Consider the following 16814-nt stretch of genomic DNA (forward strand, 5'->3'; position numbering starts at 1 on the left):
TGGGCATTGGCTGAAGGATGGTGTGGAGTCGTGTACGCTGGTTGAAGTTTTAAAGTTGGTGCAGACGTCTGACATAGCTTTGTGACAAAAAATAGAACACAAAACTCTCAACAGGAAAAGAAAGAAACTGATGTAGAAGAAAGAAACATAAGCTGATGAGACTAGATGGCTTGTCTTCTCATGGTGGTTGAGTAGCAGCAGGCGTGCAGGCCAAAGCACACTTTGAAGAGAGCACAAAGAACACAAAAGGCAGTGGCAAAAAGGCACAAAGCCAAAAAACAAAGAAAAAAAACACTGTCAACAAGTCCCACAAGGCTACATTTGTTGTTGTTGTATGTATTTTAAACTCATCTGTAGGACACTTGTCAAAAGGTGTTTTGACCAAATAGACATTGTATTATTTTGGGGATGCAATGTTTCACCTCTCAATCAGTCCCTCCAGAAAAACGCGATTATGCGATCGCCTGATTTAATGCATAATCAACCAAAGGCTGCATATTTAAGGTGATTCCCCCAACACCCCTTCACACTAGGCTACTAACACTGTTGTAGTTTCATTCAGAAGTTGATTCAACTTTACAGTTGTAAGATTGCATTTTTTTTTACAGAACAGTACCAAAAACTTACAGTTGTAATTATATTAGTAGTATGTAAAATAATTTACGTTGCAGTAAGAGATTGCAACTTTATATTCTGTGATTTAGTATGCTTGCTTATCATAGGAAGCAATAAGAAATTACTCTTTACATTAAGGTAGTAGCCTAGTGAGAAAAAGGTGTTGGGGGAAACACCTTTTTTCTCTTTTTCATCAAACAGCAGTCTTTGCAAGTTCACGCAATTTCATCGCATAAAATTGCAAAAAATGTCCCGCATATTCCATCGCATTTTTTTAAGAAAATGTGCCGCGAAATCAAGGATTTTTGCCCGCAACAATCACCAAAATTTTCCTGGAGGGACTGTCTCAATACACTTATCAATGTGTTACGTCACATAGTATGAATTTCCCATCACAAGCAGAGTTTCATTTAGACATGATTTCAATAACAAAAATATGATACGTTGAATTCTCTAACACAAACATACCAAACATGAATGGAAACCTATGAACTGTTCAATAGTTTTTAAAAATGAAATACACAAACATTGATAAGAACTCCATAGTCGAATGTGTTGATTACATTCATCATAAGGAGTTATCCATTATACTATTATTTGTGAATTAGTCCATTTAGCATCATTTTGGTTGATCTGAACTGTTCTGTTTGAATCTGAAATTGTCTGATTTGCTCTGATACACTACATTGTTGATACAATAAATAATAAATTTAAAGGGGTCATCAGATGTAATAATAGATCCGATAACGTTGAGGGTTCAGACACTCTTTCTCAGTATAATTCTAGATTAAAAGAATTTTTTTTAGCCAAGTATTCACACAATGTATCTTGTAACTTGGTACTTTAGCTATATGTGATCTTGTATCACATTTTCATTCTTTTGCATGGGTTGAACACATCATCTTTGCTTGGCTAGAATAGCAGCTATGCTAGTTTAATCTCTATTTGCTTCTCTCTTTTCGGACTTGCATGCTGAGGCAACTAGGAATTAGACAATCTTCAGTCTGGATGCCAACCCCCCAGAAGACGTTAACTCTGGAACAACATATAAAACCACTACATTTTTCTCACAGCCTTTAAATCGCAATTACAGTTTAATCGCAACATGTAATCATTGTTTCCCTTCCGTTCGGGTACCTAACACAGCAAGGGGTACGTTGATTGGAACGTTGATTAGTTGACTAGAATCATAACTTTTGCATGATACAAGGTGGATAAGGCGTCCCTCACTAGTTCTGCTCTGCTGTCCATAAGTGTTGGTCTTATTTACATCAGAGTGATTAAACACACAAAAAAAATATTACAATGTATTTTATCATTTTATATTTTTACAATTCACATAGACAACCACCATTTCTCAAAATGCATTCTGGTCTGTTCTTGTGGACAACATCACTGTCCAAAACCTTCAAGATTTTATAAATATTGCTGTTATGGTGTGATGAAATGTAGTTTTAAGAGTTTTTCAGGAAAGAATGCACTTGTTTAAAACTGAAATCTGCTGTGTATTTATAAAGATAGCACTTATTTGAAAATTTGTTGTGATGATTTCAGAGCTTCAGGCGATCACTAGGTGCTCATTGCTCATTTATTCGCCGGGAGCGGCCTTAGCTCAGCTTGTCCTTCAAACATTTGCTGCTGGCTCTGATGTCTTGGTTCTGATTAAACACAAGATACAATTTGTTTTGGGTTAGCTATATTTAACAGACCAAAAGGAAATTTTAGCTATTTTCTTTTAAGAAGGATCAAATCTAATTAATTGAATTGCTTTAATTGAACTGACTCCAAATTTAATTAGTTTATACTTCATCAACGGTTTTTCCAGCAAACGTTAAAATCAGTATATCTTTACAATTCTTTACAATTACGTAGAACTTCGGCCATTGTGGATCTTTGGATCATACATTATAAAGTGTCATAATAGGAACACAATAGAGACTTTGGACATTTCATTCACTCCAAGTTTAAGCAAATAATGTGAGCTTCCGTTCAACACTAAACTATACATATCTTACATTTAATAGCACTATCTGCTAAAACCAATGTTTTATTAAAGTTGCACAGATTACATTTGAACACAAACAAATATAAAGCATTTTATTTGTGAATACAGTTAAACCTTCAGATTCCTCAATGGTTGTCCTTTTGAGATTATTTATTGAAAAGTTCAGTTTGTAGAACAATTCACAAGTCATGGGACACACTGTATGTTCCCTTTGTTGTGGTCCATTGATTATTGATGATTCCTGCAGGTGTGGATCTTGTGATCAGAGTGAATTAAATCACCTCCTTTTAAGGAGATGGGAGCACAGCTGACAGGAAACTGTCTCAGGATGTCGACGTCACGTGATTAGCTCATGATTCGTTTTTTTGATTTTGGAATGGACGTCCTCTGTTGTGGACATTTTCTGACATAGGTTTTTAGCCATTCGTTTTCTGTCCAGACAATTGTTCCCCTTTATTTAACCATTAATGGAGTTCAGATCTCAGATGGGAGAAAATAGGCTCTTTTAATTCCATTGGCAGAAGTAGCCACTTGTGCAGTTTGTTCTTGTGCTGTTGCTTGTTCACCGAGGTCTTACACTTTATTTACTTAATTTGAACTTTTTTTATAAGCTGTACTTATCCTTTTATAATGGCTATTATTGGTCATTAAAACTGACATTTAACAAAAATTGTTTTATTCGATCAACAACAAAAAAAGATAGAGTTTTGCCTATTGTTGCGGTTCATTGTCATTCGCTACTTTCAGGCATACACCACATCTACCAAGTAAAGGTAGTACTGGCAGTGGAAACACAAGTCTGATCAGGGTTCCCCGTACCAAATTGTAATGGACTGTACCGTACAGCTAAGTGGAAACAAGCCACAAGTTCTTCTTTTTGTGTAAAACTCTTTTTACACTGAAAGCAGGAGAAAGGCTTTTATGAAGAGTGAGTTACCAAATGAATCTTAAGTTGTCCTTTGTGTCTGAAATTCGTTCCACACTGAAAGCAGTTGAAAGAGTTCATCCCAGTATGAACTAACATGTGCCTATTAAGGTTTGATTTATTTATAAAGCTCTTTCCACATTGAGAGCAGCAGAAAGACTTTATCCCAGTATGAATTAACATGTGATCCTTTAGGCTTGATTTATGTGTAAAAGTATTTCCACACTGAGAGCAGCTGAAAGACTTTATCCCAGTATGAACTAACATGTGCCTCTTAAGGACTGATTTATTTATAAAACTCTTTCCACATTGAGAGCAGGAGAAAGGTTTTTCTGAAGTGTGAGTTACCAAATGTTTTTTAAGTTGACTTTTCTCTGTAAAGCTCTTTCCACATTGAGAGCAGCTGAAAGACTTGATCCCAGTATGGATTAACATGTGCCTCCTAAGGTATGATTTATGTGTAAAACTCTTTCCACACTGAGAGCAGGAGAAAGACTTTATCCCAGCATGAATTAACATGTGATCCTTTAGGCTTGATTTCTGTGTAAATGTCTTTCTACACTGAGAGCAGCTGAATGACTTTATCCCAGTATGAATTAACATGTGCCTCTTAATGTTTGACTTTTTTTTAAAACTCTTTCCACACTGAGAGCAGGAGAAAGGTTTTTCTGAAGTGTGAGTTACCAAATGATTTTTAAGTCGATTTTTCTGTATAAAACTCTTTCCACACTGAGAGCAGCTGAAAGACTTTATCCCAGTATGGATTAACATGTGATCCCTCAGGATTCCTTTACTTATGAAACTCTTTCCACACTGTGGACAGGTGAAAGGCTTTATTCCAGCATGAATTAACATGTGAGTCTTAAGGTATCCCTTACGTGTGAAACGCTTTCCACATTGAGAGCAGCTGAAGGGCCGTTTGACTTCTGTTTTTTTAGTGCTGCGACTCAATGATTTTTCTCCATTGACATCATGATCTTTCTGATCCGGATACATCTCTTCCACCTCTTTCGTATCTCGTCTTTCTTCTTTAATTTTCATCAGACCTAAAATTAAATCATTATAAAGATGAAAATCAATTGGTTATCTTTGAAAAATAAAAAGTGTGTAATAAGTGTGTGTACTTATTAAAACAATGTCAAAACTGTCCCTTTTTCACACAAATCCATGAAAATATCTAAAAAAACTGTATTATGCTATTATGAATACGAAAGTGAAAGTGACGTGACATTCAGCCAAGTATGGTGACCCATACTCAGAATTTGTGTTCTGCATTTAACCCATCCGAAGTGCACACACACAGAGCAGTGTACACACACACACACACACACACACACACTATGAACAGACACCGGAAGCAGTGGGCAGCCATTTATGCTGCGGTGCCCGGGGAGCAGTTGGGGGTTCAGTGCCTTGCTCAAGGGCACCTAAGTTGTGGTATTGAAGGTTGAGAGAGAACTGTTCATGCACTCCCCCCACCCACAATTCCTGCCGGCCCGGGACTCGAACTCACAACCCTTCGATTGGGAGTCCGACTCTCTAACCATTAGGCAATGACTTCCCCATAGAATTGTTTTTACCCATCCGAAATGCACACACACAGAGCAGTGAACACACACACACACACACACACTGTGAGCACACACCCGGAGCAGTGGGCAGCCATTTATGCTGCGGAGCCCGGGAAGCAGTTGGGGGTTCGATGCTTTGCTCAAGGGCACCTAACTCGTGGTATTGAAGGTGGAGAGAGAGCTGTTCATGCACTACCCCCACCCACAATTCCGTCCGGCCCGAAACTAGAACTCACAACCCTTTGATTGGGAGTCCAACCCTCTAACCATTAGGCCACGACTTTCCGATGTTATTTTGTAAAGAAACACTACACATAGGGTTTGTTTTTTTGATAGAGCTGCACCAATTGCACTTTTCTTGGCTGATTCTGATTTCCGGTAAAATGTATAGGTTAGTGTACATCTACCGATTTTTGCAGATTCTGACTTTTTTTTCCCTAAAAGCTATAACTGACAGCATATATATATAATTTTCTTCAGTGCAAAGTAAAAAAAAAAAAAATTATATTAGAACAAGAAAAAAATTAATATATGCAATACAATAAAGAGAACGACTAAAAAAAGTTTTTCTGTTTAACAAAAGAGAAAGAAAATCATACAAATACTGATTACAAACAGACGGAGGGAAAACGGCCTCTAAAAGAGTGTCGAAGATGACTGCTAAAGTGCAAGAGGATTGGCTTAACCAGTTGATGGGGACTAAAAAAGCCAAGCTGGGACATTTAACAAGGCAAATGAGAGAAATTGAAACTTTGCTTGAGGACTCTGGCAATGTTGACATGGTGTATAAATGCATAAATGGTGAGTCTGCACTAGGGGTGTCCATGGTTAACCGATTAACCGTTAAAAACTGCTTAACCGAGTGAAACAATTTGCTCGGTTAAGTGGTGTCAATGGCGTGCATTGAATTTAGTTGTAATACATTTTTGCACCACTAGAGATCGCCAGAGCTCTCCCAGACATTAGACCTGGGCGAAAAATCGATTGAATGAATTAATTCGAATTTTTTTGTTACGGGTGATTTAAAAAATAACTAAATCGAGTTTTTGTGTAATGGCGCATTTTTGGCTCCCCGGAGCTTCCGCAGCGTTAGTTTCACACGAAACAGCAACCGACAACATGGCTACCAGTGAGAGTGGGAAGTTTGTTCCCAAGAAAGGAATAAAATCATCAGTCGTTTGGAACTGGTATGGGTTTGCTGCGACAGACGTGAAGCAAGAGACCCCACGCTGCAACATTTGCCTAAAGCCCATCGCAGTCAAAGGCAGCAGCACCACAAACCTATTCCAACACCTGAAACAGAGACATCCAGCCGAATATGAAAAATGCCAGTCTCTCCGAGACGAACAAAACCGCAGTGACCAAAAAAACATAGCTAAAAAACAGCTGACTGTAGCCGAATCCTTTGCACAAGGCACCGCATATGACAGGAAAGGGGCACGGTGGAGAACAATCTCCAAAGCGGTCGCTTTGCATATAGCCAAAGACATGGTACCCATATATACCGTGGAGAAGACAGGGTTTATTAATTTAATTAAAACCTTAGACCCCAGATATGAGCTACCCAGCCGCAAGTACTTCAGTGAAGTCGTCTTGCCCCAGCTGTACCACAGCACACGTGAGAAAGTCAGCAGAGAACTGGAGGAGCTGTCCTTTTATTCGGCAACAACCGACATGTGGTCCAGTCGGACTATGCAACCTTTTGAGTTTAACGGTGCATTTCATTAACAATGCATGGGATTTGTGGAGTATTTCCCTCCAAAAAAATCGGAAATCGAATAAAAAAAAAAAAAAAATCTGAGATTTTATTTTTAGGCCATATCGCCCAGCCCTAGGAGCACTTTAAAATTGAGAGTGACGGGGCAAAATGCAAGTATTCATAGCAAGTAGTAAGTAGTATTCATAGCAAATGCAAGTAGTCATAGTGGCCTCGGAGCCTGCGAGTAACGTTACCTTCGCCCAGCCTACCATCCCCACGATGCTAGCGCAAAACAAGTGTTGCTAAAGGCGAATCCATAACACAGGGGATTTGCAGAATGATTGAAAAGGACATGATGCCAATTAGAATGGTGGAGGGCGGACGCTTTAAAGAACTGATGGATATTGTTCAACCCCACTACAGCATTCCTTCGCGTTTGGCAATCACACGCCGCATTGAAAAACGATATGAGACAAAAAGAGATTCGCTCAAATAAGATCTACAGTCACCTGATGTAGTTGCCATCACTACGGATTGCTGGACTGCTCTAAACACGGCAAGTTACATAACTATTACTAGAGCCTGTGCCTTTATAACAAAGCCAAAGGTCGTTGTATTTTTGCTTTATAAATTTTAGGCTTATTCTCAAATTCAGATCGCGTTAGGGGGCGGTATTATTAGGCAATTTTAATTGGACAATTTGACCGGAGAGATTTAATTTTGTCAGACATTAAATTTTTTTTCCGGCCATTGTCCGGCATTACCGGACAATGGAAACCCTGGCACACTATGGTTAACTGAGTATTAACCGCTAAGGGCCTCGGTTAACCGTTAATAAAAAACTTTTCTTGCATTCCAAGACATTAATAATGCAACCAGAGAACTTATGTCAGATGATGAGTTATATGTAGATCAGTTACACTGGTTTGAACCTAAGTCTCAAGCACTTTGTAGACAAGGTCAAAGACTGGATTGAAAGTGTAAAACTCCAATCCAACGAGGCAGAGCAATGTGATCCACAGATTGAATGTACTGACAGTCACTCAATGGTTATCTGTTCTTCACAACTTCCCCTCTTTCCGAAAAAATCTGCTAGTCAAGTAGCCTCAGGCATGTCATCTACCACTTCTTCTAGGCTGAGAATTGAAGCTGAAAAGGCACGAGCCTTTAAGTTAGAAGTTGTTGGCACGACCTAATGCTTTGAAACAGAAACAAGAGCTTGAGAGGCAGGAAGCTGATCTCAAACCAAAGAAGGAAAATTTAGAGCTCCAAACTGCTATTGCTGCAGCTGAAGACAAACTTCAGGTTTTGTCCACGTATGATCCAGTTTGTAGTGTTTCTGATGCATTTGGTAGTGCAGCAAGGGCTGCCACAACTGCAGAAAGTTTAAAAGTTACATCTGATAATGCGGTATGTCCAAAAGCACATTTTCGTGAGTTTGCACCTGACGCTGATGTAGTTCCAACAGTCAGTGATGGGCAGCAGGATTTTTCTAGAACACAGCAACCAAGAACAGATATGAGCATTCCTGCACATGTTGATAAAGGAAGTTTGTGAAACATCATGCAATGTCAAAATGACATTGCTGAGATTTTCATAAAACAGCAGTCACTGTTTACTCTCCCGCCTATGGATAATCAAGTCTTAGTGGAGACCCATTTTAATTTACATTTTTCATGAGAGCTTTTGAACATGGAGTAGAGAATAAGGCAACAAATAACAAAGACAGATTTTACTTCTTAGAGCAGTTCACCATGGGGCAACCAAAGGTACTGGTATGCAGTTGTCAACACATGCCTCCTGAAAGGGGCTACAAAGAGGCCAAAAGACTACTCTACCAACATTTTTGCAATGAGTATACAATTGCCACCACCTATACAGAAAAAGCACGGAACAGGCCAGCTTTAAAGACTGAGGATGATAAAGCCTTAACAGATTTAGCTCTTTTCCTTACTGGTTGTTGCAACACTTTTGACAGTGTAGAATATGTAAAAGAGATTGCAACGTTCTGAGGCATAAGCCACACAAAGAAAAACTTGACTTCCTGAAATTGGCTGACTTGGCTGTTTGTGATCGTAAGAATGTGAGGGCTCTAGATATGGCTTTGGATGCGTCTAGCTTAGGGATTCCTGTACATTGTTCGGTTCCGGCAACAGAGCCCACACAGCAGGGCAACTGGGTGACAGTGAGGCGGCATCGTCACGGGTCAAAACACCGCTGTTCTGTTCTGATCAAAACATTAAACAGGTTCTCCCCACTCAGTTGTTTGATGCACCCACTGAGAAACCTAATGAAAGTGCTCTAGTTATTGGTGATTCTATTGTACGGAACGTGAATACACCAGCCACCATAGTCAAATGTTTACCGGGAGCCGGAGCGCCTGACATCTTGGCAAATTTAAAAGTGCTGGCTAATGCTAAATGTAAATACAGTAAGATTGTTATTCATGCTGGCGCTAATGATGTTCGACTTCGCCAGTCGGAGATCACTAAAAATAACATTAAAGAGGTGTGTAAACTTGCAAGCACGATGTCAGACACTGTAATATGCTCTGGTCCCCTCCCTGCTTACCGTGGTGACAAGATGCATAGCAGATTGTCATCACTCAATGGCTGGATGTGCCAGTGTGGTGCCCACAGAATAACATAGGTTTCATAGACAATTGGACGAGCTTATGGGGCAGACCTGTCCTGTTTAAAAGAGATGGTCTTCATCCCTCCTGGGGTGGCGCCACTCTTCTCTCTAGAAATATGGCACATAGTATTTGAGTGTGTACTTGACCAACTGAGGCCCAGGTCAGGAAGCAGACAGACTGGCTAAACCGACCATCTGCTAGCTGCCTCCCGTCACAGAGGTCAGCTAATTCTCAGCACATAGAGACTCTTTCACCTAGATATCACACTATAGAGACTGTGTCTCTTTTCCGAACAAGACTACAAAAAAACGGGAGGAGTTGCTTCAATTTATAACAAAGTTTTCAGGATTTCTCAGAGGGCAGGCTTCAAGTATAAATCGTTTTAAGTAATGGTGCTTTATATAACAATATCCAGAGAAACCAATGTTAATGATAAATCCTGTTATGCTTGTACTGGCTACTGTATACAGGCCACCAGGCCACCATACAGATTTCATTTAAGAGTTTGCTGATTTTACATCCGAGTTAGTGTTGGCTGCAGATAAAGTTTTAATAGTTGGTGATTTTAATATCCATGTTGATAACGAAAAAGATGCATTGGGATCAGCATTTTAGGGCTGCAACTAACGATTATTTTGATAATCGATTAATCGGTTTATGTACTTATATTTTAGTTTTTTCAATTTTTTCCCCAAGTAAATTATTAATAAAGGGTCTTTATCATTCAGCATAGATTTTTAAGAGATTTTAACCATTTTGCATTGTCATATCCTCATCAAAAATATACCTGGAGTTGTTTTATTATGTTAGTAATCCTTTGTCGAACTCTTCTGCAATCAAAACACTGATCCATACTCTAGCAAAATTCACAAAGAGATTTCAAATATTGTTTTCACCATGGCAGTCCTTAGAGCTCCTAAAGTAGTTTAACATCCCAAACAAAGCTTAAGGAATCTTTGAGAACATATTTTCACGAAGTATAAGGATAAAACAGAATAAAATTGCAGTGCATTGTATTTTATTATTTACTGGGAAAAAGCTTTATAGCTTATGCTGTGAAATTGTAAACAATCCTTCGAAAAAAAGTGCCAATGGCATGAAACCTGAATGGAACTCAGAATTTAAAGTAAAATCCATCAGAAGGTTGTCCAGAAAAAAAAAAGGGACACACACAAAAAACCTGCTGTGTGAAAAAGAGCAGTGAATTCTTAGTAAAGAAGTGCATTTTAAATATACTCAAACATTTACCTCTCTCATTCAGTCATAATTAGGCTGCAAGTCTGAATTATGAACTGGTAAACGACAAACTGATCACATAACATGTTTGTAAAGCTTTAAATGTTAACTGTTAAAAAGCAATGTTATCAGCTTTTACGACTAAACATTTGCAAACAACCTTGTACTGGAGAATCTGCACAAATAAAATTCTTAGGGGCCGTTCACATATCGCACCTAAAAACGCGTGGAAAACGCTAGTCGCGCCGCTTTCTCCTCCTTTCCAAAGCGCTCGGGCAGAAGCGCCCCTGAGGCGTCTGCCTTTGCTAAGCAACCATGACGTGCTCTCTCCATGACGTGCCCTCTCCATGAAGACCCGGGAATTTCATCAAAGGATAAATGGATGCGGTGTGGACGCGCCTGGAAAAACGGGCGCATCGCACCGCGTGCGTGTCGGGGCCGCGTCGCTTCCATTATGAGAGTGCATACTGCGCGCCTACATAGGAAATAACGAACTTGAGCACGCAAAAGACACGATTATGTGAACGGCCCCTTAAACAGTTCAGTAGTGCAGAGTTTACAGGTTACTCTTCATTTTGAAGGCTCAAAGTAAAGTACTCCCACTTCCCGCTGAATGCTGCAGAGACGCTGTTCGGGAAGCACGTGACATAAAACGAGGCCAGCTATTGGCTATTCGCTTCTTCACCTGCTGTACTGGCTGAGTAAAACCTCCGGTGGCTCATTACTGCCACACTTTGGTCACCGCAGATTTGAAGTATGCACGAAATGAGCCGCTTATGGCAAATGCAATTTATTTAGCGACGAATCGATTACTAAATTAGTTGACAACTATTTTAATAATCGATTTTAATCGATTAAATCGATTAGTTGTTTCAGCTCTACAGCATTTATAGACATTCTGAACTCTATTGGGGTTAGACAACACGTTTCAGGACCTACTCATTGTCAAAATCATACTCTAGATTTAATACTGTCACATGATCTGTCTTTTCTCTTTTAGAAGAAAACAAACATAACCCCAGGTGTTTATTCAATCATGTGGCTAAACTAATGGAAAAAAAGCATCACACAAGTCAACAAGTGTTGACATTTCCCAACGTCACAGCAGTAATGACTTTATGAACTACTTTACTTCTAAAATCGATACTATTAGAGATAAAATTGCAACCATTCAGCCGTCAGCTACAGTATCGCATCAGAAAGTGCACTATAGACCCCCTGAGGAACAGTTCCACTCATTCTCTACTATAGGAGAGGAAGAATTGTATAAACTTGTTAAATCATCTAAACCAACAACATGTATGTTAGACCCTATTCTAGTGCTGGGTGGTAAACCGGTTCATACCGAAAATCGGTTTATATTTTCATTACGATGTTAATTTTGAATATACCGCCATACCGGTGTATTTAATTACTCAGCGTTCGGAACGAACGTTATGCTGCGCCGCTGTGCGACACTGTTTCAGACGGACCCTTTAAAAGCATTCTGAAGACACTGATGTAAAAAATGAAGGAGCTGTGCCACACTCGAAGATGCAGTCCAATAGTGAATTTTGAACTTGAAAAGGAAATGGAATACTTCAAAGATTCTCTATCACGTATTACATTGATTGTAAGCGACATTGAAAACATTGAGAAAGAGATAATTTGCTAAAGCCAAACAATCATGTGTCCTGAAGAAATCAAAGCCCTACAGAAAGGTAAAACTGTGAAATGCAGTGGCGCTCTCTATGGGTTGTCACCAGTTTTACAAGACAGAATCCTAAGTGTATGTGGCAGACTAAACAGATTAGCCATGGCTGAGGAATCCAAGCATCCTGAAATTTTGTCAAAGGACCACCACATTTCACATCTGATCTTAAGATCAATACATGGATTCCAAAAGGTGTACAAGAGGTTTACAAAAGGTCCCCAACTGAATCCCACCATAGAGGAGTTTGAGAACAGCAAATAATGGACCACTCCACTGTAAAACAGAAGTCTCTTGATAAAGAGACTTTGTCTTCAAACACTCTTTTGTGAGTTGGAGGCAATAATCAATAGTTGGCCCATCACTAAAGTCCAATGACCCAAACAATGTGGAGGCCCTCAATCCAAACCATTTGCTACTACTGAAAGTGAAACATCCATGTCCCCTGGAGTTTTTGATAAAACAGAAAGAAGAGAAAAGAAAGAAAAAAGAAAAAAATGGAAAAGCCTAATGAAAAGTCTAAAGCCTGGGGACACTGTGTTGATTGCTGATAATTCCGCACCGTAAAACTCTTGGGCAATGGGTCGTATGCTACAAACATTCACAGACAACAAGGGTCTTGTGTGGCAAGCCCAAGTGAAAACCAACACAAGCACTATTTTACGTCCTTTTACTAAGCTTTGTTTACTTTTGGAGGCAGACTTGTAGTCTTAATTGAAGGATCTGTTTATTGCCTAATTTCAGGTTATCATCACATTGAAGGTTTTCTTTTTGATTCAGTCAAGACTATGTGTTATCTTTAAGAAATTAGTTTGCTCTTACATATAAATAGTTTAGTAAATGTTTTGTTGAAAACAAATACAATTAGGGGCTGGTATATAACCAATTTACTGTAACATGACAATATTTTTTATATATTAACAGTTTGATTAGATTGTTGATTTGCAAGTAATGACGTAAAGTAAAAAAATTTAACTTTCTTTGAGAGCCAATTTTGGTATTTTATATGTATAGGTTTCAATATTATTTACTTGTGTTTTTGATGAATAGTTTCGGTTCTTTTCTTTAACGGCCATGCACTTGCTGTTAGACAAGGATGAATAGGTGTGATAAGGGAAATAAGGGAGAAACAGCTTTCTTACTGTCTTGCTGTCATTTGTGGATAAAACTTGTGTTTAAACGTTTAAGGAAAACACCAGTTAAAGGAATTTTAAAATGCAATGTCATAGGATTTAAGGTCCAACTGGATTTTGTAATTTAGTGTTTTGATTAAACTCACATTTCACTAGTTCACACTTACATATAATTAGCTGTGGTATGGTATGCGTATTTAGCGTGCTGTCCGGGGAAGGGCTCCGAGCTCGGGAATGGCCCGAACCTAGAGTACCCCCCCTTCCCCGTCTATTTATAAAGTGAACTTGAAGTAAGGAGATGGGGTGGAGGAGGGATGCTGTCCACCTTTGTTGATTAGGCTAAGTATCTGACGCGCTCCTCCCGAATCTTATTAATAAATTACATTTGTTACGGACCTTTTTGACTGACTTTTGTGATAAGTACCCATTTTTTTTCCCTGCCATGTTAAATGAATCAAGGACTATGCATATACACTGTGCATTAAAAAAATTAAATAAATTTAAGGCCCTTTATGACCCATTTTAAGAGCTGCTCAAGTAAAATGTTTGAGTAGGGTTGGACAATGTCTGTGGTAATAGTATTGAGCCACAAAATTAAATGTACAGTTCAGATAGGCCTACAGGTTTTCATAGAACTTTTATAGAACATTTTAGCCTTTAGACAATTTTTATGTTGATTTATGTTTGCTGTGTTAAAACATGAGTTGATATTTGCATTGATCTGACCACAAACAAATTTTTGGAAATACAAATGCATTCTCTGCCATGAGGACGCACTTTAGAAGCACTGAAACATTGTGGTTTCCCCAGTAACGGCTGTACACAAAGCAGCTCGATGCTCATAAGCACTGTTTTATCAGGAATTATTGGTAAAATTACACGTTTCTGAGGGGAGTCAGTTCCCTGCAGATAAATTCAAATAAAGATGTCTGTGCCACGTGTTGACTTGAAACGTAGTGTTCATATTAAATGACATCATTGCCTTTAGAAGTTTAATCCAGCCGCATCGCGACTCTTGTCTTAAAACTGTAAAACTTTTTATGGCCTCAAGTTTGAAACAACTCACTTTAGAGTTTTTTCAGGATTCGCGGGAGAGCTGTATTTAAGGTAGCCCCTCGGGCAGAGTGCTGAACTTTCATAGTATATGTATACTAACGTATATGCAAATACACATGTAAACATAATTATAAAAAATATGTTCAAATAAATGTTCAAATAAAGCATTTTAGCCTTTCAATAAAGAAAAGGTATATGTCAAAATTATAATTGCTTAAAAAACCTCCATGATCATAACAGCATTGCTATTAAGAAAACTTCCTTTAGGTCAGCAGTTCACAATTCCAATAATATTGGGCATGTGTTATAATAAATACCCGAAATATAATAGGCCACCAAATAAAAATAATTAATAATACATACATTATAAAAATGTACTTAATACATTAATAGGAGAATGAGCCTAATATTGTCTTGACTATCATTGATACACAATACTATCCTCTAATGTGGAATAATGTTTTTGTTAATAAAATAAAAGGAAAATATATATTTTTTTAATAAATCGACTAATCAGGATAAAAATAACCGGCCAACTAATCGATTACTCTGACTGAACTTGAATAATTACACATCAGAAACCACTGATTACAGATCAGACATTAGACTAAACAAGTTCTATGTTGTTGTGGCAATGCACTGTGTGCTGTATGTGTTTTGAGATGTATAAAGCTGAATAAATAAGCTTTTATTTATGTATGGTTTGAAAGGATAGGACAATATTTGGCCGAGATACAGCTTCAAATATTGAGAAAATCACCTTTAAAGTTGTTAAAAAAAATTAAAATTAAGTTTTGATATATTTATGGTAGGAAATTAACAAAATATCTTCATGGAACATGATCTTTACTTAATATCCTAATGACTTTTTGGCATAAAAGACAAATTGATCATTTTGACCAATACAATGTATTTTTGACAAATAAACGTGCTAAATATGACTGGTTTTGTGCTCCAGGGTCACATAGCTTACAGTAAAAGTCTGTTGTTATCTATGATTGTTAAGATCTTATTTTTACATAAAAGATCTGTGAATGTACAAATATTCATTAATGAACAAAACACATACCTCCTTGTTCCTCCTGTTTTATTCTCCATGTTTCTGGTTCCTCGTGTTTTATTCTCCAGGTTTCTGGCTCCTCGTGTTTTATTCCCCAGGTTTCTGGTTCCTCGTGTTTTATTCTCCAGGTTTCTGGTTCCTCGTGTTTTATTCTCCAGGTTTCTGGTTCCTCGTGTTTTATTCTCCAGGTTTCGGTTTCCTCGAGTTTTATTCTCCAGGTTTCTGGTTCACTCGTGTTCTCTTCACTCTCCTCTTTAACAAACTCCATCTTCACAGCAGCAGATCTCAGTTCTGATGATACTCCTCCAGATATTCCTGCTTGATTCAAAACTTAGTTACGACTGTGAATACCAGAATATTATAGGTATTTATTGACCTGATTCAAAAACTGTATTTCTCATTCAATCAGTATCACAACAGAACAACAGAGAGCGCGGTGAAACTAATCTTCTTCTTCTGAGGTTTAATGGTGTTTGGCAAATAAACGAATGTGTTTAGCGCCACCCGCTGGACTGGAGAGTGAAGCGACGAGAGGAAGTTAACAATACAGGGAAAATACGAGTATAATATTGTAAAATACTTTTTGTAGTGATACAGTATTGATTAGAGATATTAATATTATAATAGATAAATGTAGTAATAAATGTATTGGAAATATTTTAAAAACAAACTATTTACCATGTTCAACAATGTTTTGGTCCACTAAATATGAACTGGAGATGAACTGGATGTTAACTGGAAAAAAGTATAGTTAATAACAAATAAGTTTTTTATTAATAATAAGATTAGAGAGGTATCCTATAAAATATTACACAACATTTTTCTCTTTTGATTATGCAATTAAATGTTTATTAAAAAATAAATAAATAAATAAAAACACATGTCTGTATTAAAGAAAAAATATTGATAAACACGTCTTTGGTAAATGGGTGTCTTGTTCATTTTATATATTTTCATATAAAAGCAACAGGACTTGAATGAATACATCCAGATCCAGTTTATTAGCAACGCTATGTACGAGCGTGAATCCCGCGATAGCCATCTTTGCAGAGATGTATACAGTACTAGAGACCCATACTTGAGTAAAAGTACAAGTGCTCTATCAAAAAAGTTACTTGAGTAGAAGTTGAAGTGCTCTTTAAGTGCACCACACTTAAGTAGAAGTACTAAAGTATTCAACATTTTTTTA

The 16814-nt window shown here is 37.9% G+C and overlaps 1 protein-coding gene across 1 annotated transcript; it reads right to left on the minus strand.

Moving 5' to 3' along the window:
• Nucleotides 1-1462: 1462 nt before the first annotated feature.
• LOC113093332 (gastrula zinc finger protein XlCGF8.2DB-like) lies at nt 1463-15788 on the minus strand. The gene is made up of 2 exons (XM_026259153.1): nt 15635-15788; nt 1463-4591 (listed from the first exon to the last, which is right to left on the minus strand). The coding sequence occupies exon 2, from the start codon at nt 4584-4586 to the stop codon at nt 3540-3542; it is 1047 nt and encodes a 348-aa protein (XP_026114938.1). The 5' UTR covers nt 4587-4591; nt 15635-15788; the 3' UTR covers nt 1463-3539.
• Between the last annotated feature and the right edge of the window lie 1026 nt (nt 15789-16814).

Source organism: Carassius auratus, unplaced genomic scaffold (assembly GCF_003368295.1).
Source record: "Carassius auratus strain Wakin unplaced genomic scaffold, ASM336829v1 scaf_tig00214965, whole genome shotgun sequence".
Classification (NCBI taxonomy): Eukaryota; Metazoa; Chordata; class Actinopteri; order Cypriniformes; family Cyprinidae; genus Carassius; species Carassius auratus.

Excerpts from the sequence above, each read along its gene's own strand:
- LOC113093332 (XM_026259153.1), bottom strand. The coding sequence starts at position 4,586 with ATGAAAATTAAAGAAGAAAGACGAGATACGAAAGAGGTGGAAGAGATG.